This window comes from Anser anser (assembly GCF_964211835.1).
Source record: "Anser anser genome assembly, chromosome: 10".
NCBI classification, from domain to species: Eukaryota; Metazoa; Chordata; class Aves; order Anseriformes; family Anatidae; genus Anser; species Anser anser.
This window is the reverse complement of record NC_139730.1, coordinates 3,832,926-3,858,639: the sequence shown is the minus strand read 5'-3', so window position 1 is coordinate 3,858,639 and position 25,714 is coordinate 3,832,926. Positions and strand designations below refer to the sequence as shown.

General features: G+C 42.4%; 1 protein-coding gene across 6 annotated transcripts in view; it reads right to left on the bottom strand.

The window, feature by feature from the left end:
* ADAMTS17 (ADAM metallopeptidase with thrombospondin type 1 motif 17) overlaps positions 1-25,714 on the bottom strand; it is a 185,558-nt gene that overhangs the window by 78,105 nt on the left and 81,739 nt on the right. For all 6 annotated transcript variants that reach the window (XM_083850395.1, XM_083850394.1, XM_083850398.1 and 3 more), the window contains 2 exons: positions 12,429-12,569; positions 11,136-11,286 (listed from right to left, as the gene is read on the bottom strand). In XM_083850395.1, the coding sequence (XP_083706521.1) occupies positions 11,136-11,286; positions 12,429-12,569 (292 nt within the window). The remainder of the gene's footprint in view (positions 1-11,135; positions 11,287-12,428; positions 12,570-25,714) is intronic.

Here is a 25,714-nt window from a genome sequence, read left to right as displayed (position 1 = left end):
AGGGTGCAGATGAGAGAAATCCCAACACCAAGAGTGATGATGTAGAACATGCTAAACAAAATAGTTATCACTGCAGTATCTGCGTCCTGTTTTATTTCCACGTTTCTTTCTGGAAAGAGGCTTTTGCGCTATTTCAACCAAAAGAACGTTCACAACAACTAGAAGCAGACAGCACGATTCAGAAACATCTGTACCAACCACAACACAGAGAGCTATCATCAAGCAAACAAACAACAGCAAATACACCAGGGAAACCTAAATCAATGAATTTTCAAGACATTTTTCCCAAGCTAATATAGCACATGAGAAAATATCAGACGTCACTCTGACTAAATGACTGTGACTAATTAGTGGTTTACCCACAGCTCTGAAAGCACTTAAGCACCCATTAGCCACAAGGACATCACATGCTGTTTTACAGCTAGGTATGCTGAGGCAGAAGAATAGACAAACCGGAGATTTCAGAACAAACTGAGAAATCAGTTGTTCCACACCACAACTCCCAGGTTCTCAAAACCTCTCCTCCCCTGGAGAGCATTAAAATCAAGAAGGACATCTATTTACTGTCAAGTGTTAAAGAAACAACACCAATCTCGGCAATAAACTCTTTAAACTGAGAAAGCTTTTCCCAAAATGCCAAACTTCCAGCTCGGAGAGGATGCTTGTTTTCCTAGATGTAAAGCTACAACACGCTTGCATCTGTTTTAACAGAAGGAAACTCACTGCTTCTGCTTTCTGTCAGGAGGACATGCTGGTTGAAGATGTAATGAAAGTCACCACATGCCTAAGATGTTGTTCTAGACACATATGAGCACCACTGTCAGCTATCTGTGCCTTATACAAGTCCAGTATTTGCTAATCTTCAGCCACAAGTCCCTGGATCTTAAGCTGCATGTACATTAGGGTTAAATTCTCCTCTTTGATATAAAAAAGGAAGGAGGAAGAGGGGTGGTGGAACCAGAAAGTCATAAAAATAAAGTGGCTTTTGGTACAATTTTGGTTGCCAAACAGAATTCTTCCTTAGTCCGCAAGAATGTGGAAGGTGCTAAACTCAGCTAACATGCCCAGGTATGAGCCCTTGCCTGGGGGGAGCAACGGGCACAGCTAACCTCAAACAGGTGTGTCTGTACCAGGACAGAACTGAGACCAGCCCATAAACGCAGCTGGGGCAAACATTCACTTGTACGGGTGTACGCGTATATATGTATATATGTTCGTCTGTACCTGTATATATATACAGGCATACACACACAAAAATATAATAAAACGCTCTCTGACCGATACCAACCTTTCTGAAAATTCCCATCTTTGAGGTATGAAAAACGCAGGATTTTTATAGTATCCCTGTGTTTGATTCTGGATACTAAATGCAAAGCACATTTCAGGAAACAGTTAGAGAAAAATCTGGTAACTGCGATTCAGCTCTGTGTTCTAGTGCCATACCACTACAAAGCTCAAGTACTCGTTAGTGCAGACCCCTGTATTTAATACAGCTTTCAGATACCCCAGCAAAGATTAAACCATCAGCTTTGGTATTGTATATTCCCAAGATGTTTTATCATGTTAATAGCTCGTTTCAAAAGAGATCATATATCCTCTTCAGCTACAATACAAACCCAAACAAAAATCCCCATTAAACAGTCCTATAGCTAACCAGTTGCAGTGACGGACGTTTTAATAATTAAATAGCCAGCTTTGTGGGGAAATATCAAAGCAAGAAATGGCACGGCTTGAAAGAAAGCTGCTTGTATATGAATGTCAGTTCAGAGCTTTCATTGATATAGAAGAAGCCATAAAAAGAGCGGTATTACTGCTAATTGTACATTCAGCAACCAGCTTTTAGAAGGCAGGTCTCTGCCTGTAAAGTCCTCCCTACAGCATCCACAAAATGCCAGATAGGATTGTCCAATGATAGATATTCTTCTCTGGAAAAATATTGATTTGTTGAAACTGTCTGTGGGGAAAGGTCATCTTTGGACCAACTCCCGGCTTGAAATATTTCCAAGAGGGGAGAAAAAAAAAGTGAGATGGTTGTTGAAATGTAGTATTTCGATAAAATATCAGGTTTCCTTTTTAAAAATTGAAATGCTTTGTTCAACTGAAACATTAAGGAATTTATGCAGAAAAAAAATATTAAATGGACAAATTTGGAACTCTCAAAAACTCCCGCAAGATAGCAAAAGTTGCCTGCATAGTTATTAGAAGCCAGCAGTGAGAGGTCACAGTCTGGAAGCTCCCAATCTAGGAGGTATCTGCTTGGCAGGTGTGGGATGCCTCCGATTACAGCTACTATAATGGCACCTATTTGAGAAAGGGGCCTTACTGTGCCAGGTGTTTTCTCTTCCTCAAAGAACTTGTAATCTAAACAGACTCTCCTGGGACTACGGAGATAAAGGGAGCTTTTTCTCTTTCCTACATATGCGGGAAGAGAGGAACAGAAAGGGATTAAATGTCCTACTGAAAGTCTGCTGGGACACAAGCGAAAACAGGGCTCCGAGCGCCACAGTCCTCTGCTCAGTGTCACAGCCGCAGACTCGCACTGCCTGCTGGCTAAACTTCAGGGTAAAACTAGGAACAACTCCTGGGATGCTCCCAGGAACATGTCTGGCTGGGGGCCTTCCCACCTTTCACAGCTTTTCCTACTTTTTCACAACACACACTGTGCCTGAAGATGGTGTTTACCTTACATCCAGCTCTGTCCCAGCCATGTGCCAGCAGAGGCTTGCGGCGTGTGAAGCACTAGGACCACTCGCGTGTGGCTCCAGGGAAGTAATCTATTTTAAGGTTCTTTAACTCAGTGCTGCAGCTGGAAGCGAGGAGAAGCCAGCATTAATTCAGCCAGCTCTTTGCCCACAGGCAATGAGTATAGAGCCTGCTAGGTCCTGGGTTAGCTATTGCATCACCACAGCCACTAAAAGCACTGCGATTCTGCCCAGTGACCTCAGATGATCCCAGTGAGAAGAGAGAGCTCGCAATACTCCTCTGTCTCAAAGCCAAACATTATTACCTACAAAAGGAAGCTTCCAAATCTCCTTAGCATAAAGAGAATCCAGTGAATAAAGATGTCCTTCCAGCAGGTAACAGCTCCACAAGCTAGTTCCTTCCCTACACACTCACTCCCTCATCTTGGATTCATCCAAAAAAAAAAAAAAAAACATTTAGTTCCCCTGAGAAAGAAATTGTTCCTGCAGCCTATTGCCCACTGGAAAGAGGAACCTCTTATTTCTAGGAGCAGAATTAAACCACCATGAAAACAATTTTGCTGTCAAAATGAGGGGATTATGAAGAAGGACTTAGAAAGAACAAATATCTTTAAGGAAGACAAGCAAGAGACCACATAACACAAAGGCACATTTATAAATAAACTGGCTTTCAATGAACTATCAGATGTCTGATTTCGCCAAGGTTTTGGCTTGGCATATAGCTAACTGTGAGATAAAACATGCTGATAAACAGATTCCTAATTAACACCTATTAAGTACAATAAACACACAACTCACACACACTTTCCTGTTCAAAGCCTCACAGCGTGCTTCTGAGGATGAACTCTTTACACAACAAGGTGATAAAAACAACGCTCACATTTTCTACCCTGCCAGTACCTTTACTTCTGGGTCTACAAACAACTGACGATCCACAATGGATCGCAGGGAGGTGAACACTAGTGTTTGCCACTGCTGTTAAGTGCAGTTTCTTGCTGTTGAAAGCTAGATGAGAAGTGTTGAAAACCAGAATCCTATAAAATTGGAAGACACTTCTGAAAAGGAGCCATGTGCTGCCCCAGGCAAGATAACTGGGACGCTTGCGGGCATTTATCAGCGGGCAGCTGCGGACCTTCCTGTACAGCTGACAGCCCAAGGAACAAGTGGCAGGTCCAATACTGGAAGCCTGTGTCTGCCTGTCCAAGTGATAGATTTGATCCAGAAGACATGGAAACACACAGGAAAGAATCACAAGGGACTAGAATATTCAGGCAACAGTCAATATCTGGGTGGCAATCCAACAAACTTGTAATACATAATTGTAGTCATTAATGACAAAGAAGAATGGATCTCTTTACTGCTGGACAGAAAGCATCTCAGTCCAAATTATAAAAAAAATAAATGTGTTACCTTTCTAGGTGCAGCTAGAAAAGGATTCTTAAGAACACCTCCCTGTTTTCACTACCTGATGATGAAATTTTCAGAACACAGAGAAATGTGCACAGTGATGCTTTTTCGATGAGCAGGGCTAATAACCTGCCTTCTTGGAGCCAACAAACAGATTTGAGATGATTCCCCTTTAGGTAGCAGTATTTACATCAATGCAACTCCATTTACCCAGTGAACGGACTCTTCATCAGTACTTGTGTGAGTGGAAAGTCACCGACATCAGACAACGTGCACACAATCAGAGAGTTTGTTTTAACTTCTGAGGAAGTTAAAAGGTCTTGGAGAGTTAAAGAACTCTTGAGGAAATGGCCCTTCAGAGTCAACTGCTTTCCGGTGCTACCCTCTTCCCTGTTGAAAAGCAGAAAAACCTCACCGTAGGCATTTCCGAGATTTGTTAACGTTCTGTGTCACAGAAAACACAACAAACTGAATCCAGCAAACATGAAGGGCAGCATGCTGGGTTTGGTTCTCTGAGCGAGATGGCTTGATCTGCATTACTCCGGCTATGAAGAAATGGATCCCATACGAAATGTACCTGACTCCTCACATATATATGCAATGATACCAAGACTTCTGATCTACAACTAAAACAGAACAATGTTTCCTCTTCGTATTTTAGGGAGAAACAAAGAGTACCAGATCTATTTTATTTTTTCACACACCTGGAATTAATGTAATAGTCCAAAGAAAGAGATTGGAAAAAAAATATTAATAAGACCACAAACGGATTTTATGACAACGAAGCATATGCTAAATACTAATTTTTTTAGTGCCTTTAGTGCATTCATGACACTACTTCCTGTGGCTCTATGATTATCAGACACTCAGAGAAACAGTTAGAAAAAATGTATTTTTTTTCCATCTTTCTACCAACAGAGAGTTCTTTTTTGATGTATGAGCTCTTCAAATTTGCTGAGCCCAATTTTCAGCACTTTAAATGAAAGAACACAACAGTACATGTTACATCAGCTGAAGAAGTCATGTAAGTATCATTATGGGATCAAACCTCAGAGAAGTAGAGACGTGATAGTCCCTTAAATTAAACATTAGAAATGTTCTACTTTGGCTTATTGCAAACTTCTACCTCAGTAGGCCTTAGAAGAAGTGTAGCTAATCAGCTAAGTCACAGCCACAGAGGCTGCACTTGCATGGTGTTGTAGATGTCATGTGTTAAGTGCTGTTTCTAAGGTTAATACTACAGGCACCCACCAAGAAAATCTGAGTTCACAGCACCATGCTATCATCCTACAACCCTGAAGGCTGGGTCAGCCAAAAGTTAAGCGTGGTGCCTGGGGTAGGTGCTGTCTCAGGAGATATCTACCCATGGTGGAGATACGGCAAAGAGCTGCGGGGACGTTTCGTAACAGCCTAATCACTCCCATTGAATACTACGTTTGCAGCTTAGAACCTAAAACTCTGACCTTGCACCTTGCATCATCCATCTCTTGTTGTCCTCAGTGACGGTAATGCTCACCTAGCAACTCGCAGCCAACTCCTCAGGCCCTAACGCCTGATTTCAAGATAAGAAAAGTACGGATTTTTTAATAACAGGTACTGTTGGACATTAAAAAAACAACAACACACAAAAAAAAAAAACACTGGGCATCAGGGAATACATTTCTTGGCCATTAGTAAGAAGAAGAGAGGACTAGCAAAAATAAATAGATACGTACATACAGTGTTTAGATGTGGTTGTGAAGATTATGGGAGTTTTCAGAGTGCTTCAGAGAGGGGAAGTTCCCAGAATGCCAATGGAGAGGGCTGACTGCCCTTCTAACTTGTTACACGCTATTTGCAGGCTGATACTCAATTGCATTTTGGCTAATTTTGTTAAGTTCATGCTTCTGCTGTAGATGCCACATCACAAGGCTACACTAACCCTTTCTCCCTCTCTTTGTGTCTCAATAAGAAAATAAAGGATTTCCAAGCTCAAGTGCTCGATTCTTAATAGGCACTCTGTATTATTTTTAAGAGTTTGTTATTTTTATATTCTTAAATTTCCACTTTGTATTTTTATAATTTTATTTTGGTTCCCCTCTCTCTTTTTATTTTTCTTTAAACCACTGCACCAGAATGTGTTTTGACCATCTTCCAAACTGAAACACATACAAAAATTTCTGAAGCATTCCAATAATTGTAAACTGGGCTGTGCTGCCCAGGCAGGAACTCTGCTTCTCTCTCTCTTTCTCTCTATTAAACAAAAAGTATTTCCACTGAAAATAAAGAGAAAAAGGTCTTTTTGCAACATACAGAAGCAGTGAAATACGACACTTCAGTTTCATATGAAACAGTCAACGTGAAAATAGTCTGAATTTTAACAACCTACATTAGGAAAACTATAAAATATAGTGTGGCAATTAAGGAAGTTGTTGCCTTTACTTCTAAAAAAAATAAAATCTTCTAATTTTATTTTTAGAATTGCCAGGCTCCTATCCTGCAAGCCTCAACAAAACCAAACCCATCCTTTTTCCAGATGTATTATTATTATATTTACACAGAAGTTAAAGTGTGTATGTGTGATAGAAAATTATGTAGACAAAGTTCCCGACTGTACAGAAAACGACAATGCAGCCTATTATTTTCAGGATAAATCAGCTCAAAATCTAAATACCATGTTCTTGTAAATATTCTATACATTACTAAATAATAGGGCTTACTATCATTGTCTGGATCTTGCAAATGACTCTGTGAAGAAAAAACAAAGGCCCATTGATTCCCAGGCATGGAGTCCAAAAGTCCACTCTGGCAGTCTCTCTGTGATCAAGATCCAGATGACAGACACCCACAATCGCTTAATTATATTCAGCATTGTGCCATCAAATATGAAAACGAAAGGGATACATACAATCCACTTGATTATTACAGCCGTTGATCTTCCTTGATTATTACGGTTCCTCTTTCTTTACATTTTCTTGGTTCTGTTCCTTTTCCATTTCAGCCCAGGAGTCCAGTCCGTCTCATTTGGCTTACAGTCAATTTTGCCCCCTTGTTTGTGCTGCTGCCTTGTGGCTTTTAGATATTGGGAGATACGTATATTTGTTAAAAAACGACTTGAACTCAAGGAAAATGGTAGAGCCAATTCTAGCTGCCTTACATTTTCTAAAAAGTGTCATGTCAAAATCCACATAGCCAGTTACATCCAAGTTGACAGCGTCCCTTTTTCAGCAAAAAATCCCTTTGTAACAATGGTAATCTCTTTCCACATGCCATTTTAGCCTAAGCACGGTTTTGACTCAAAACAATCCTGAAAGATAATGGTTATGTAAAAACCCGCAAAAATGTGTTAATAATAAATAAGCCAAAAGGCTTATAAAACAAAAAGCCAAACACTGGATACAAAAGATAGAAATCACATTTTTTCCATAAATATAATTTCAGTGCAAAAGCCTCTATTAGTAGGCATGCCAGTCTGAAAAATAAACACGGGTTTCTGACTAAACACACGGGATATTTTCATAAGAGGTTATGAACAATGCATTTTCACATGTTTCTGGTGGAGAAACACCACCTCTGCTCTGAGACAGATGCAGGCATTAACCGTTTATGCTTTTCCTCTCACTGATAACACTGCTAAAAAAAAGGGAGAGCAAAGAGTTAAAAGTCTCCAGTCTGCAGAGGTCTTCATAGCTTGAGTGGGACAGAAGCCTTTTGCTTCCTCTTGCACAGGGGTCACATGAATTCACAAGACTTGATTCATTGTGCAGATCTGAAGAACGGAGGTCAGACAGGTTCAATTCCAGTAATTTGCGTGTTGGCCCCAACTCCCACTGACATTCAGCAGCCAAGTCCCCAGAGGTCTCTGTGTTTGGGGTACGCTGATAATGCACCATGCAGTATCAAAGGTGCATTGTTGTTCAGCTTCTTCTGCAAGTCCCATCGTGATTTTGCTCAGAACTTGAGGATAGCACAGTCATTTATTTAATTTCTGGTAAAAACAAGTTATCTCCTTCAAAATATAAAGGACTGTGCAATCTCCTATGTGGGCCGAAAGCTCTTCTAGCACTGCCAGAGGGCATGACTGTACAACCTCCCACCTGGAAACGGACAGGTGTCTCGTATGGTAGAAGCACAGTCGTATTTCCTGCTATATAAGCATTCCCACTGATCATTAGTATATTGAAATGTAGACACAGGATCTAAACAAATTTAAAAGGAATGCCAACAGGCAAAGTTAACGTACAGCTGAGCCGACCTCATAGGTTTTCATTTCTGTTCTGCAGATTTGGAATAAGATAGCAAGGAGCTACTTTTTGCTGGTCTGGGAAACTGTTAAAATTCTGAAGGCCACTATTTTGTATTACAGCATCTGAGTTACCATTAAAAACAAACATGGAAGAGGAATTTTGGAGATACAGTATGAAATATCCAGATAAGGTTGAATATTCATGGATTAACTATCTAGTTGGACCAGCGTCTGAGCTCCAAACGCTGCCAAGCATTTAGGCACCTGGCTCTCTGTGAAAGCAAAGGATATTACACCCCTTTAAAAATTTCTTTCTCATTGCCATAAAGGGACAGAGCTTACTGTACAAAAAGTTTCTCCAATTTCTCAAAAATGGGGAAATTTGGGATTCATCTAATCTCTGAATTTTGCTCTACAATCAGGCTGTAGGACATTTTTGAATATAGGTCCTCTGCTTTGCCTGTGATTATGTAGCTCAGCCATCTCCAACGAAATGGTATAGCGTAGCTCTTTTATTAAATAAGAAAATAGACAGTAGACACATGTAAGCATAAAAAGACTGAGCAGGCTAATTTCCTGAAGTTTATTTCCTTTTTGTAACAAATATTTACTGTCAAATGTTTATTACTTTTACATTTGGATTTTTTTAATACTTTATTGAATTAAAAATACCACATTACCATTGGCTAAAAGAGGAGACAGCTACATTTGCCAATAATTTCTACAGCTAATGCCAATGACTAGTGCCAATTTTTTTCTTGGTTCATATTATTGTAGACAGCTTTGAGACTTACAACACAAGCATTCTGCAGATGAGGCATGAGAAACACTAAGGTGAAAAGAACAAAAACTTTGAAGGTTTAAAAATTAAAGCTGATCATTTCTTCTAAAAACTGATTCCCTTGCCTTCAATCTCCAATTCAGAGTAGCATAACAGGATGCAAATATTTACTTAAATTAATGGCATGTGCCATAATTGATCCAAATCTTCAGAGTGCAAATGTTAACTCTATCGCACATCTGATACAGAAAAATATTTCTAAGTAAGCATTCGCAAATTCTTTTTAATTAGCAGAAGTTTTACAAGGCTTTTCTTTAGAAACTACTAACAACTTAGGAATTATCCTTTCTTTGGGAGATACGGAGGGAGTGATGGAGGGAAAGAAAACAGCTTTTGCTGTGTTCTAAAGCTGTCAAGTAATAAGACTAGTGAAAAATCATAGGGGGCACAAATACCTGCAGTCTGCATGTTGCAGAGAAGTATCTTGCAGCAGTGCCTGTTGGTTTGTTCTTCTGGAAAGCAACTTGCTCCTGAAACAATGCCAGACTCTACTAATGGACATGCAATTTCTGCCTAAGAAATGCTGACCACCTACTAGTAGGCTGACATTCTCATTAGGCACTGGACTATCCAGAAACAGAATGTGTTTTATCGCAACAAGGAAAATAGCAAATATCTGTTCCAACACTAGTCAAGGCTTGTGACACCCACACAAGTAGAAAAACTTGAACCATCCACGGTAGATCTGGGATTTTCTTTACAGACCTATATTCTAACACTTAGCTTCCAGTACAGTAGTCCTGGTGGTCTGCATTTTCTTGATGGAGCTGGAAAATACAATCTACCCAGATTCTTTTCTTATTGTTTTAATGTTTTATATTAGCTAGCTTCCAAATCCAAAACAAATAAAACAACAAACGTGAAACTAAGACTATGTTCCCAGGACTTGCATGGGTTCAACGGTTTTAGTCATTTGGCACTTACAAATCCCAGTTATCACTCATTATTATTTTCTTTGTTAGAACTGATTTACGATCTCATGACTGTTCGGAGTGGTTCTCAGGGACAAGTTCGAACTCTATGTGGCTAGTTAATGACAGCAAGAAACTGGACTATCCTATGCCTGCCTGTCTAGGACAGAATGCATGCCAGCTGGTGCTGGTGACAGGACACGGTGCTTCAAGACTTTCTTCTGGGTATCTCCAAGGGCACAGTGGAAGTAAGCCTTTCTCCAGTCCCCATTTAAAGGGGGATGTGGACAAGCTCGGCTCAGAATACAAGACACCTAATTATGTGCAAGGCTTTAGAAAGAGTTTAGATATCTAAATTCCAGAGGACAAGTCAGACAGCCTCATCTCAAATACGACCTAATTCTAGAAACATCAACAATCACTGTTTCCATTTTGCTGCCCAACCACATGGTATGAGCCATGTTGCACCCAAGGCCTGACTGAACATCATTCTGCTTAGAAAACACACACGAAGGGGCCTAATTCTGTACAGATCTCTAAACGGCCCCATCAAGCAAGCAGTCATTGATATTTCCTTGGAAAAGAGTTAGAGTGAGTTCACAAGAACATTGTAATGGTCCAAGGGTGAGGCCTACTGAAAGATCAGACATCTAAGGTGAGTCTGTGATGGCAGGCAGGCACTCCTGTGAGAAAAGAGTTTCCTCTCAGCTGAACTACGAGGAAAACAGCATCTACTGAGTACTGCAGCAAAACCACATCGAAAGGGAACTGTTGCTAAATGAAGACTGAATACGCACAAAAGTTCTTATGGGTCTGCTGTAGGACATTAAGAAGACCAACGTGGGGAAAGGAGGAGGACTGCAGCACTACGTGCTGTTGACACGAAGGTCAATGGGATTTTGACTACTGATGTTGTGGCAGTAGTGCTGAACATGCTGAAAATCCCACAATAACTCTGAGAAAGTTACAGACTCCTCCACTTCTCCAACATTCAACAACTATATTGCCACATCCCACCTCATTTCCAGGCACACACCACGAGCTCTTACCTCCATATTTTTACAGAACGTAGCATTGGTCCCAAAGAGGATCTGGCACTGCTCATCGGCGCTGTAGTGCATTCCAGGCAGCTTGTGAGGGAGCCGCACCGCGTACTGGCTTCGGGGGTCTGTTACCAGCAAACAGGTGCTGACCTTGGACCTGCGGAGTGCGATAATTAAACATGCCTGTAAGGGGAAGTACCTTTGAACTCGAGTGTTAGATCACTGCTGTAGAGCAGCTGTTGTCCTGTCTTTAACACGGAATCTAATGACCTTGTGTGAAACAGTGGTGGTTTTCTCAGTATCCTTCTGGAAGGTTTCTAAATCATTAAAGCTATGGATAGAAAGGTCCTTGAGAACTCATCCCCCACCCCAGGCCTCAAGGCAGAATCTACTATATTCACATCATTCGCCATAAGTATGTGTCTAAATTATTCCTAAAAATCTGAGGGAGGCTCAGTTTTGCCCTGAAGCTATCAATCTCAACAGCTTCACAAGCCTTACAATGATAGCTAGAAAGTCTTATGGCGTGTCTCACCTGAATCCCCCGAGCTAAATTTTAAGCCATGGACTTCTTATTTATCACAGGCATAAAGGAAAGATTTTTGCCTTTGTCTTCAAAACAATTGTTGACAAATTGGAATATCAGTTTGTCATCTCCCCTCTGTCACAGACCAGAGGGAGTGCAACCTTTTTTTCAAATTCATGCTTTCATGTAACACTAGATGTCCCATTTTCATTTTTTTCCTTTCTCTCACACCTCTAATCCCCAGAGTCGGGACTTTTCCATGCTGAACCCATTACTAGCAATAAAGGTACTAGCTGCTGTGCCAGACACCATTTGTCAGAGAGTTGCATTGTAGGTCTAAGACCACTATGAGGAGTTCAGACAAGTCTAGGGCTTGCTATTGTATACAAGGATTAACAAGCAGTAGGACAGAAGTTCTTAGTGAACTGCTGAACATGAGAAACTGAAATATGGATGCAATGGAAGATTTTTTCAGGGTACCTACACACACACACTGCAAATATGAAAGGCACTTGTTTGCAAAATGCAGGTAAACTGGGATTGTTTTTAAGATGTTAGCAGTACAATGGCAGCAGCACATAAATCCTCTGCCTCCCTGTAAACCTCAGTTTCAAAGGGGCTACAGCAATGGATACAGAGTCAAACTTGCACACCCTAATGACACATGCAGACACTTCTTTTTTTTTTAACGGAAATTTGTCTAGGCTCTCGCTTTCAGATAGAACATTGGATTTGTGCCTGATAGGATATTTGATAATCAGTGCAATCCTTACTTTAGGAAGTTTTCAAGGTCATCGCGGCTGCATGAAGACCAGGAAAGGTCACTGGGGTTCCTGCCCTTGACCCATTCTCCAGACATAATATGGGACCTCCCTGCACAGGGCAGATGATCGTCATCATGGCTCATTCCCATGCTGTTCAATTAAAACAAAACAGGACAAAAAAAAACACAACACCTATCAAGTTATCATCTGGGTGTCTCGTTTACCATTGGACTTAGTAATGACATTGTCACATCGCGCAACTAACAAAGTTAACAATATGCTACACAAATAAAACAGAAACATTCACATAATTCTCTGGGCACCTGTTTCATGCATAAAATACAGGTTCCTTGAATTTATCCATTAACTTAATTTCACATAGGTTTCAGTATTTGCTTGTTGGAAACTTTTAAATGTGCTTCCCATGGACTTTCCTACCAGAAAATATAACTACCTGAGGGTACATGAAAAGTGAACATGGAAGTGACGTAGCACAGCTGAAGGATATTTGTTAGAATACCAAATCTAGTATTTACCGAAAATTTTGAATTGCTCTCCTGAATCTAGTGGATATGGTCCCTATAAACACCCTGAGAAAATGGTCAACAAACTGATACTAGAGACAGGCCGCATCTGCTGTTGCGTCAGTGTGAATTTGTAATAACTCCTCTGTTAGGAAAAAAAAAATCCCTAAATTTGTGGTATTGTACAATCTCTCATCTAACATTGCAACTGATCTTTCTCTGAGTTTCAGTTTGGATCGCATGACCTCCAGTGGCCCTTCCAGCCTATGTTATTCTATGACTCTATGACAGCAATGCTCAACAGGAGCCCGAAGCAGAACCAAGCCCAACTTTTTGCAAGCACTGTCCAAACAAGCGCAAGGACTGCCCCATGCCAGTCTCAGAAAGAAGAGAATGGACCTCCTCAGCAAAACAGGCCATCTAAACAAACAGCACAAATTGTGAAGGACGAACGTACATGGAGGGATTCAAACACGTTCAGTGAGGATTTCAAAAAGCATCCTGAAACAGAAAAGTATTACTTGAACCTGCCTCCACCTTGCCACTCAGGACTCTTCTACCTTTAGTGCAGTCTCTGCTTTTGGGCTGCTGCAGTAAATCGCTGTGGGGAAGAGCCTCCCTCCAGTGCTGCTATAGGAAGGTGGGACCCCTCTGCTGGAGGTCAGCCTTTGGGACCAGCCCCCACTGCAGCAAAGAAGGGATAAATGATGTTCCCAAGTTCACCTGCTCCATCAGTGAAATGTCAGAAGCCCTGACTGGCAGTCCCACACCCAGCCAATCGTACCAGGCTGCCTGGCAGCAAAAGGAAGTTAAGGATTTTCCATCCTTCTTTGAAATGATCGTTAAAACCATTTTTTAAATGGTACAGAATAGCATCACTCCGAAAAGTTAACATCTTTCCTTTGATTCCAGCACGAACTGGAAAATAGTTTTCAGACAAAAGGTACCTTGTATGGCCAGTGTCACTTTCTAACAAAACAGCAGTCAGGGACATTGGGCTGAAACATGAACACGGATTAACGGGAACTCTCCAGGCTTCCAGCTTGAAGGACTGAGCAAGCCAGGAGCAGTCCCTTTAAAAATGGTGTTGGACTCTTTAATGCATGCTGTTTCTCAGAGGCTCCCGTTTGCTTTCTGACTATGCTCTTGGCTTTGCTTCTCTCCATTTTTGGGACTCAACTGTTCAAAGCCTAAACACAACATACATTTCTAGTTGCAATGAACCAAAACCGGCTTCAGCAGCTTGATAATTATGGCTTAGATTAAACTGCCATTTATGCTATTTTTAGCTTAAAGTGAAGATTATATGGTGGGGTCTATTTTTTTTAGGTTTATCTCCAGGGACATTATTATTGCTAGCAAAACTACATTTAACAATTGTTAGACTCAGGAGTTCACAGTTATTCTTGTTTTTAAACCTTTGTGGGTTTTGAACACAGCAGAGACACGAACATCAAGCCCGTTTTGTTTGATGCATGCAGGAATAATTTAACAGTCTATTAGTAACTCTAACTTCGAAACAGTAAAGAGTGAAATTCCTGCTCCACTGAAGTGAATGGGAGTTTTGCCACTGACTTCAATGGAGCCTGGGTTTCACTCCAAATATTTCACTCATGTTGTTTCTACACACAGAGAAAACTTCACATGCTAGGAGGAAAGTTCCAGCAGTATTCCTCCAATGCAAATAAGCCCATCTGAAGTTTGTATTCCTAAAAATCAGGGAAGGACGAGCTAAACGCCATGAAGCAGGTCAGGTAAGCTTGCTGGCAATCTTCCAGAGGAAAGTTTGCCTGTCCAAAAATGCCAGTTCAGAAGGCTTGTAGGCACGTAGCAATTGTGTTAGCTTTTCTAACGGAAACGAGGCAGGTTTCCAAGGTTTCTGTCAGCTTGCCTGCCTTGTGACTGCCACAGTGTTGAGACTTGAACTTGGGTCCTTCAGGTTTCTCCTCTGTCAGGGCTTCTATAGGATGGGACTCAGCGTGCAGGCTCCCATCCTGGCAGCTTGCTCATCAGCCCCCTGCTCACCAACTCAGCTGTTCCACTTGAAAAACGTGAAAACAAAACATCCTCCTGACTTTCCAAATTGTTTTAGGCTCCCTGACTCTATCTGTTCCACAAAAGGCTAGTGTTTGGCTTAGAGTTTCTTAATTAAGGAATGCCTCAGCTTTCTGATTAACTTTATTTATTCGTTGCTAAATTTGTTAGAAGTGGGATTTTTTTTGTTGGCAAACATGGGCAACAGTTACTAATTAATACATTCCTGTCCTCAATTTTATTCTAAACCTGACCTCACAAAAGTTATCTGCCCAGGAGAAACACTGAGGTTAACATTCATTACTTGGCTTTGACTTTCTAAGGGTGTTTGAGGCAGATAGAACAATCTTTATAGACTGAGCCAGAACTCACCTCTGAGAGTTATCGACAGGCTTCTTGTGAAATTCTTCCATTTTTTACGTGTGTGGAAATCACTACTTTTCTGAGTCATTCCTGATTTCTTAACAGAAATTCTTTAAAAAGCTCTCAGTGTAAAGGAATTGAGTCTGAGCTATCGGTATGAAGCAAAATAGTTCTGCACATTCAAAAGAACCATGCCAGTTTATATGAGCTTGGGATCTGGCCTCAAGGTACATAAGCAACCTCTACTGGCCTCTCTGTGATGAGTTTCTGTTAGAATGAAACCAGCAACACCTTTGGAGTCTGTTTTAATTGGCAGTGCAGAACTTTTCCCAGCATCTACTTTACCTTACAATGACTCACTTGAGGAAAGGATTAAATGACCTGCAGGATTGAGGCATACCCTAGCATGCTAACACATTCTTTTCTGAAGTTCAAGGGTCTCCAGCTACATCAAAGGAGGAAGTTTTTCCTAAACACACAGTAAATGTAATGCCATGCTGATTCTTTTCACTAATAGTCTCCCCCCCCTTTAAGAGAACTAAGTAGGACAGAGCATTATGTGTTTGTACTAAACAGCAGTGCAAGCACTGATTCAGTACTTTGCATTTCCTTTGTGATCATCTAATCTTACCTGCTATTCAGAAGTTCACATGGAATTAGAAGCACATAATCAGTCCCTTGAAATATTCTGCCAAGGGAAGGAGCTCTATTCTTACATGAACAGATCTTGAAAAAAGAGCCGATAAGAATGGCTCTTAGATCAGAAGTAAGAAGGTTAAAATGGCACCAGATTACCCTACTGACCTGCTGCCCTCTGTGCTGTTCGAGGTACAACTATCCTTTTTATCGGGAGCAGCAAACACATGCTGCATGTTATCCTCTACACCGCGAAGCCAGCACAGCCATTACAGACAAGCAGGACTCGATTTCACTCTGTGCTGTTACTGTCACAGTCACTAACCCCATTCTATGCACCGAGTTAACTTTCTGCCTTCGGTTCATCACATTCTCCTCCTGAAGATAATGAGATTCCACACAGGCAAGCAAGAACAGCTCAGACTGTCAGCTCTTCCACACGGTCCTTTCATTGTATGTTTATTCAGATTAGCACAATGGGAGTCTGGTTTCACACTCCAGCTTCTCTTCTAATATAAATAATGCAGTGGTTATCAGTTAAAGCCACTAAGACATCACTGACGGAGTCCTGCAGCACATTTATTGTTGCTCATCATAAGTGAGTCCAGAAACAAGCTGACCGACCAGTTTGAGTTCTGACCATTAACATAACCATAACAAGGCAAGTTTTATCCCAAGTCACCAGGAGGCAGCAAAAACAGATCTCTTTGAAGCTGTTTTGTGTAGAATGACACTTTAACATAACATTGCTAGGAATAAAAAATAGTATGCAATCTCTTGGAGCCCTGGCCTCTCTGAAGCGTGTGCTCCTTTCCAGGACACCACTCTCTGTCAGGATCTACGCAGTAATGAGAACTGGGTCAGGACGCCAGAATGACACTCTGGGCCCAGGCGGGCCAACTTCTTGGGTAACCCTTTTAAGCAAAATGCAATTAAGCCGTTTGTTTTCCCACAGCAATACTAAATAAATGCACTTGCTTTGTTTGTTTTGGTCATTAGTGGAGCTTCTCCTCTAGACAGTTAATGTAACTAAACAGCTCTGTTTACCTTTGGTGCATTTTCCAAAGTTTCCTGTTATTCTTTAAAAGCTTGAGCCAAAGCCCACCAAAGGCTGCCTTCAATGCACTGTGCATTGCACCTCCAAGTTCTTAAGGTCATGTATACAAATATTCATCAGAACCATTATTACTCTCAATAGGTTTCCTATTAAAAGCTCCAAATCTGAATTTAAGGGCAGTTCCAAAGGCTGGGGGAAACTGATTTAGGAGATGCTTTAAATTTTTTCAACAGCTGCAACTTTATGGATGGTAACAGACCACTTGAGAAACCCCCAGGTTTATTATCGTGCACTCCCCGTCTGGTGGGGAGAGGTTATAAAGTAGGGGTAAGAATCAAATCTAATAGAAAATATGATCAGCCATAAAACAGGTGCTTTTCTTCAGGCAGAAAGAGGGTAGCAAGTGACATAAGGAGGCATGATGAGGGGAAACCTTAAAAAAAAGGCAACAAACCATACCCAGAAGTGGAAACACCATGAACTTCTACAATCCCTCTGTTTCACGTAAGCACTTGGGCTGGCTGTTAATAAGAGCTTCTCCATAGCATCCCTAAGAAAGCCAAATATCTCCGTTTGTCCGCACATAACTCAGGGTGAATCTGATGCTGGTTCACTTCAGAAATTAATGGCAACCAGGACAAGCAAAGCTTCCCAAGGTGACCTGGCCGTCACCCTAGCTGCTCATTAAACTTCTGCATGACACAATTGCTCCCCATGCAACTGGCACTGATGTCAAAGTCCTCGTTTCTCCAAAGGACAGCGAAAGACTATGTCCTGCTACCAACAAGGACTTGAGGACAGTGGTCTGTCCTTCCCTGCAGAGGGAGAAATCCAAGGGAGAGTTTTTCTATACCTGAAGGACCAACTCACAAACTGCTGCAACAGTGAAGGCCGGCAAATCATTCAAAAGAAAGGGCTCCTTGGGGCCACTTGCCCTGCAGACCAACACGGACTCGAAGAATTGAGCCAAGGGCCTGCTACAACAACGTCCCAAACGCAGAGTGAGCCAGGAGAAGGCAGTGATCTCTCACTCCTAGCAAAAAGCTCAGTGAGGCCACAAAGGTTTTGCATTCTTGGCAGACCTTTGCTGGAAAGCATGTTTTCCCTACCTGTGTTTATATCAGGAGGCTCTTAGCCTGCAGATGTTGTCTAGAAGGGTTCTGTTTCTGCAAAGCATTGGCACTCTCTACGAGCTACGTGCAGCACCCCAAGTTGCACGCTGCAGCAGGGCAGGTCACTAGTGACCTTTTCAAAAGAGCATTCAGGAAAATCATTCCCTGTGACTCAGCTTGCCACGACTCACCCAGAGGGAATGTGGCATTAACCACTGAGCCAGGACGAAGAACAAATTTCTGTCTGAACCCCACCGTAACAATATAAACGCAGAGGGAGGGCAGGCTGGACAACGTCCTCATTTAGTGTGAGAGGAAATGGGAAAGGGGAGCTGTAACTTCCCTGCTCTGGCATTTCAGTGTGGGCAGGATGACAGCACCCTATGGAAGGCCTGCTGTTTAGACATGCTGTGGGCACAAATGCCATGTTTCTCCGTATGAAGGGTATATCTGAAGGACAAATTCCTTCCCCTTCCCACTTCCTATCGGGTCTCCATGAACGGTTGAGAAGGGAGTCCCGTCTCCATAGTCCACCCAATCTCAGCAGCCAAGGAAGGTGCTGCTCTGGCAGGTTACGCACCGTGCGTGGCTGTAGCTGAGAACATCACACGGGGCCATGAAGCTCCGACCAGCACAGGTCACTAAGCAGAGAACGTACGTCAACAGTTCTCAGCAGCTACTGACTTGGGCTGGATCTGCACCAGCAACTTAGAAGTGGGAGACGGTATATCACATTATCAAGCCTGTGAGTCGTCCAGTCCCAAATCGAGTTCAATGTTAGGAATTTTTTATTAACATTTGAAATCGAAGCTGTGTCACTGGAAAGATGCCTACTTCTGAACTGGTTCAACATGTTTAACATTTCAATACAAAACGCTGATATCTTACGAGTTATGAGGCTTCCAACCAGTTGAGAATAAAGGCATAACAAAGTCAGAAGTGAAATGGGGTTGCTCATTACAGCTGGAATTATAATAGGAGCTGCAGTGCAAAATGAGGACAGTAAGTTTAAATGCAGAGTGACCTAGGAAGGTGATGCGTCTGTAAGTAACCAAAGAGAGGCAGAGAGAGCCAGACGGGTCAGAAGGGAGTCCAAGCGAGGCTTGGACAGAGGGCAAACTAACAAATGCTAGGGAAACACGCTGGGGTGAGCTGAGCTAGGAAGGAGGAGTGAAATAGCTTGCATAACCTTCTTACAAAAACAACGGTCACTGGGTCTAGTGGCTTAATGGAAAACAGGCTTTTCCACCTTGTGCTTCTCGAACACGTGAACACAGCCTTCTAAATATAATTTGACTATTTCAGAGGCTGTCAGGAGGTACTTGGGGGAGCTGGGATGAAGAGGGGAAGATGACCCTACTTAAAGCATTTGTAATAATTGAAGACGACCATTGTGTACATACTGTTATCTAGGACAGGGGTGTTCAGGATGGGTGCTGAGCTTTTGTTTCATTTATCAGGAGAGACAACATTTAAAGGGAGCCATGACTAATGGACTCCTGTTTTCATAACCAAGTTTATGTCACTCTAATAATGAAGGAACCAGACATTTTATATGGTTATCTACTCATCAAGCAGCCAAGAAGTCAACAACAGCGAGTGAGAACACTCCAATGCCTTTGGTGAACTGCAGTGTGGAAAGCTGTGGTTTATTCAGCTGCATGACAGATCCAGCCCTTTATTATATGGTTTTCATTTAAAAAGAATTATTTCTTTTGCCATGGAATCTGGAAGGCAGCAAGTATAAGCTTGTGTGGCAAGGGACATACAGCACACACTAGAGACTAAGACGGCAGGCACAGGCACTGCAGCATTTCACTCACCCAAGCGTTTCGTCTGAAAGTTTGGTGCCCACGTGGTCCCAGACACCTGTAACAGAGCTGGCCAAACCCCGCTAACACAGCGGCAGTCCTCTTAGCTGGTCTGATGGAAGTGACACCAGGGCCATGAAGAACAAGACGAGTCATCTTATGATCTCTTCTCCAGCAATAATGTCACATGCCCAAGTCACAAGTGACTCCTGACTGAAAAGAGCAATGAAACTTCTCTCCAGCTACCAGTGAAGAGACACTGGCTACTCGTTATTCCTAAATCAGGAATAAAGTTATCTGAGGGTCAAAGGGTAACGTCCCCATGAAAATGTACTCATTGAGCTGTTCCCTTGACCTCCACAAAATTTAATCCACTTCAATCCACCTCCTGGATGTGAAAAATGCTCTCTCACTTGCTTTAGGTTGGTTTCAAAAAGCAGGGAGGTGTTGCACAAGGAGCACAGTGAATGAAACAGAGCACAGCAGTAGGCAGAGGAAGACTGCTACTTTTCTTTTCTGGTGAGCAGAAGCTGCTGTGCCGCATCTGCAGCTCCTTGTAAGCAGAAAGCACCCTGGTGCATCGCAGGAGTAACATGCTGACGGAAAACAAGCTGCTTACTTTCAGCACTGCCAGAAAGTGGGTGAGAACAAGACCCCAGAAAATGTGACATGCATTTCCTTAGAAGATGAAAAGCAAACATAAATTACAGGGTGGAAAAAAAGACAAAAACCCTGGGATAGCAGGGTGGGAGAGCCCACCCACTAAGGAACAAAGACAAAGGCTCAGTAAGAACGGCTGACAGGTCTGTCACTCGAGGTGTTGCCAACCTAAGGGGAAGCTCTTGCATGCGAACACCTGAATGTGCTTTGCTAAAACTTCTGCAAAACCAGCGAAAGCCTCTAGTCAATCACATTAATTACTGAGGATAAAACCTGAACAAAGAGATGCAACATGAGAAGATATTAAAAGAATCTCTACAGGGAAGGGAGAGACAGAGAACATATTTGCCAAATCTGTGCAACACAAGCAAGCACAGATGTCCCACATGCTACCCCACCAGGAAGCCACCCACTGCCGCGCGCTGGGGAAGATGAGGCAGCCTGGGGAACGCGCTGGAGGAGTCGGGAATGCTGAATGCTGGCTGCCTTCCCACACGTGGAGATCAATTCTGCACTCATGGAGGTGGGAGTGAAGAGATGGCCAACATCAAAAGACAGAGGCACAGATGTAACTGTAATGTATGCAATTCTACCAGCATCAGTCTTCTGAAGTCCCCAGAGAAGCCACTGTATACATGCTTTATGGTTCCCAGATCAGCAGAAGTCCTGTTCACAGATAGAAATGTTTCTCAGCCTCTTTTGTTTATTCTTCCTTTTTGGTCTAGGTTGATAATCTTTGTGGGGTTGCAGACTGCAAAAATCCACCCCATGTGACCTTCTTCACTGATTCACCAACATGACAGGTGCACTAGCAGACAGTAACAAACCTGTGTGCATTGTTTTACTTCTAAGACTGAAAAAAACAATCTCTCCTACAATGGATCAGCCTGCAGCAGCCAGGCCCCTTCAGCTGAAGACGTGCTGTAAGGATATGGCAGTTCCAGCCGTAGCCTTCTCGCTCTCTAAGCTCTTGGGATGTTTCATGATGGTGCAGCTAGGAAAAAAAATATCATCGCCAAATCATCTGGCCTTGGTTATTGAGAAACGACCATAGATGTTCACTATGCTGTTACTTAAGTCTCTCTCACTCATGTGATCACCAGGGAGAGACCTGATATCAGACAGGAGCACTGCAAGTCATGGCTTGGTAATAAGAGCACTTTGGAAGTGCTATGTCCAGAGCAATACTGAAATGGAAACCTTTGGAGAGTGGGGATGCCTGGTTGCCTACAAACCTCAAGGTGAAGGCAGCCAAGGTTGCTCTCATATTGTCGAAGAATGCCACAAGAAAAAAAGTAAAAAGCAACTTGAGAAGAGACAGAATTGCTTTGAACGACCTTGGTTTGAACGTGTTAATGCGAAGACAAATTTCAGAGAAACAAAAAAGTCTGTTACCTTCATAGGAAGATACCTCTTTAGAAGGTCTTCAGTTGATAGGATGTGTAGCGTGCACATCATTTAACTGATGACAGCTTTCTGGAGACAGCAAATGAGTTTTTCCTCATGGGAGTCTGCCCATCACATTCAGAAGTGATGCATGCAATAATGCATTTTGCAAACTTGGTAAGATTACAAACACCATCAATTTTTTCCAGGTGTGTACTGTAGCACTTAGGGTATAAAAGGAAAATATGATAATTTTTTTTCTAAACAAAACAAGTTTTTTTTTTTTTATTATTTGAAGAGAAGCCTCGGTACCATAACTGGATTAGTACTGAAAGGCTGTCAACAACAGCAAAATAATGTAGTAAGATGTAAAAATTTATACTCAATGGAGAGGATGGAAAATGATTAGATGTGAGCTGAGAACATTGAGAACAAAGTCGTCCTGTTTATTTTGTTTGTCTAGTAACTTCCTCTTGCTGAATTTTATTCTTCAACACAACTGTTGGCCAAGAGGCAGCCAACCTCGTTCCACTACAGTGCTGCCTTGCTCTGACATAATGGCAAAGAGAACCCCATTTTTAGAGGCAACATCATTTCTCCTGGCATTGCTGCTGCTGCTGAGTTACCACAGAAGGCTTTCCCCATGACAGTCTGCGATTTATCACCTTCCCCAGCTCTGCAGTCATTTTCACCTGGAACCTGTTGAACTCAGCAGGCCAGGCAGACAGCCTGGGTTACAAGCTATTGGAACCCAACTGCTAGTGGAAAAGTAAATACTTCAGCTAGATTGCTGCCCTTGTATAAAAACAAATGATTATTTGCTAAGTTGCACTTGCAAACCTAATAATCCGTGCGTTGGGGTGTACTGTAGAGGTCACACAATGGGGGCTTGTCCTTTTCCTGTGCTTTGGGTCACTGGGTCCACGAGGCTGTTTCCAGCAAAGCCAATGAAGTATGAAACCAGAAGCCCAGTAGCAGGAAACATATGAAAGATTTGCCAAATCATTACAGCCCAGCTATTAAACACGGCCTTGGCCTACTCAGCAGAATAAGCCTTCAAAAAGAAAGATAGCTGGCAAAGCCACAAAGCTGTTGATTAAACAGAATTGTACTGTCTGGGAGTTTTCTAAGTAACTGTTGGTTGCCTGTTTGGTGCACTTTTCTTATGTTAAGCAAAGCTGTACGAGATGCTTAAAACCAAAGGAATTAGTGGGTCTGCAACAGAACGTTGCTTCACTCGGGATTGCACAGGCATCTTTCGCAAAGCGCTGAGTAAAACCATAGAAACCCTTGCCCAGAATCCCACAAATGCTGGCCACAGGAGTCCAAAAAGCAACGGGAGGCAGACATTCCCAAGCCCAGTTCCAACGTGGTTACACTCCAATACTGTAAGTAAACTACCAGGCTTGGAAGATAACATGAGTGGCAAAAGATACACGACAGAGGGGACGGACCCCACCACTACACTACTATGAGCAGGTTTAGTAACTGTACCTGTAAATATCTTGCAGTTTTACACACAATTGAAGTAGAACCAATCACATTATCCATATGGCATATGACACTACTCAAACTTCTCAATTTCTCCTTCACAGCCGTCTTTTTCTCCATTTGATTTCCCCAGAATTTCTGCCATCTCCAAATTCTTTTCAGCTTCTACCAAACGGCTTCACGTCTTTAATCTCACACTAAAACTGATGGTGTGTGAATATCCATGCATGCATCTGTCCTTACTGAAACTACTTGCCCAGCCAAGTTTAATACAATAGCAATATTCTACTTCTGGAATTCAATACAACACAAGAGACCTGAGAAAGTTAATTTATACTGGGCAAACACATGTTCTGTTTAGGGATGCCCCACCACTGCCTCTTCCTCAACATATCAAGTCAAACCATCCATGCTTGCAGAAGTTTCCGCTCTTTTTATTTATGTTTAGATCTATATCTATGTTTGCTCTCTGCTTCCTATCATCAAGCTACAAATATTAAGCTACTTAGGTTCACAATATTTTTTTTTGTCTAAACCAGCGTGTTACCGAAGTGGAAGAAGCATCTCCTGAAATTTTAGGCTGTACGTAGCCCTCTCTCAAAACCAGAGTATGTTATTAAATAATTGTTTTGACCTGATCATAGTGGTTCTGATGTACAAAGATACATGATGAAATAGACAGTATTTCATTATGTCTGCTTGGAGCTGTACAGAGAAGGGTAACTTAACTGTGAAAATGTGCTTGCAATTATCTGTGGAAGAAGAATGAAAACCTGGGAGGAGGGGAACAAGGGAGCCTGGGAACAGAGAAAGACATTCCACAACAGATTTACAACACAAATGGCAGAAAATAAAATTAGCAACTCCAGGGTGGGTACGGACTGCTGCCAGCATTTTTGGCCAGCCCCAGGGTATGTCTACACGGCAGTCAGTCACTCCCAGGAATCCTGGGACTGCAGCGTGCTGGAACAGCGACATTCTCCTTTGAGATTTAAAACGGGGAGCGCTGGCACTAGCAGAATTTAGCTGGGGTACGTCTGAAACAAACTGCTCAGCGACTCAGGCTGTCTTGGTGCAGCAACATGGTTATTAGCACCTGAGCTTGCCGGAGTAAAGCTTGCATGGGATCGCCTCAGCCTCCAACGGAGGAGGACCCCTGGGATCCAACTGACCTTGATTTCCAGTCCCTCCAAATGCAGCCATGTGAGTTCCAACACATTGTCATCTGCACCGTGGCCAAAGCAGCCACACAAGCTTTTACAAAGGCGCAGAGGGAATTGCACCACAGCTCCCCACGAGACAGAATCTACATCCAAACCACCAGCAGTGCTGTCAGAGAGGTATACACAGTCACAAGACACATGTCCTGTCAGACAGCCACAGGCTGCACCCCTGAGCCATCGCGTAAACAGATACGAACCTCGAGGCCCACAGATGGGCACCTCTTTGCAAGGTCTCTCTGGTAAAACACAGGTGAATTGGAGTAAGAAGCCTGTTGGCAGCGCTGAAACACTACCTTGTGCATTCAAGTTCTGCCTCATTCACAGCACAGACTGGAGGTAGAACTGAAGTTATCCAGATAACCCTGACACCGAGATTTTCATGCTTCCAAATTTTATTCTGCAACTTCAGTGATGTTAGTTTTAGTTCCTGTTGGGAGGTAAGTAGTAATATGGGGACAGACTGCTTCCTGGTCATTAATCAGTATACTTTTGCAATACCAATTAAAGAAAAACATTCCACAGAAATTCAGATCAGGAAGGACCTGCCTGATAAATGTGAGACTAACTCATGCCCCCAGCACACTTCAAACAGCACCTGCAAGGTCTGCATTCTCTTCTCTGCCTGATCTCTCTGTCAGCACCGTAACACTCCAGGACCTTACTGGTTGCTTTGCTCAGGCTTCTAAAAACCAGCTGTTTACAGATGCTTTTAAGAAATTCTTGCGTTTGCCATCATGATAATGCAGATGGTCAAAAGAGTGAGAAAAAGAAGTCCAGATGGGAGCGTTCACGAAAAAATAGGCTGCCTACAACAGTACAGTCACGCATTCAAGACTAGAATACAGTGAGCTGCTCTAAAAAAGAGAGTGCTGGGAGTTCTTTCTTTTAAAACAGCTTCCTAGCTCCAACAAGCTGCAGCTAAATGTTATAATCCCAGGATAAAGTAAGGATTTGTAGCAAAGGTCCCTCCATTTTTATGTCATTTCCAGAACTCTTCC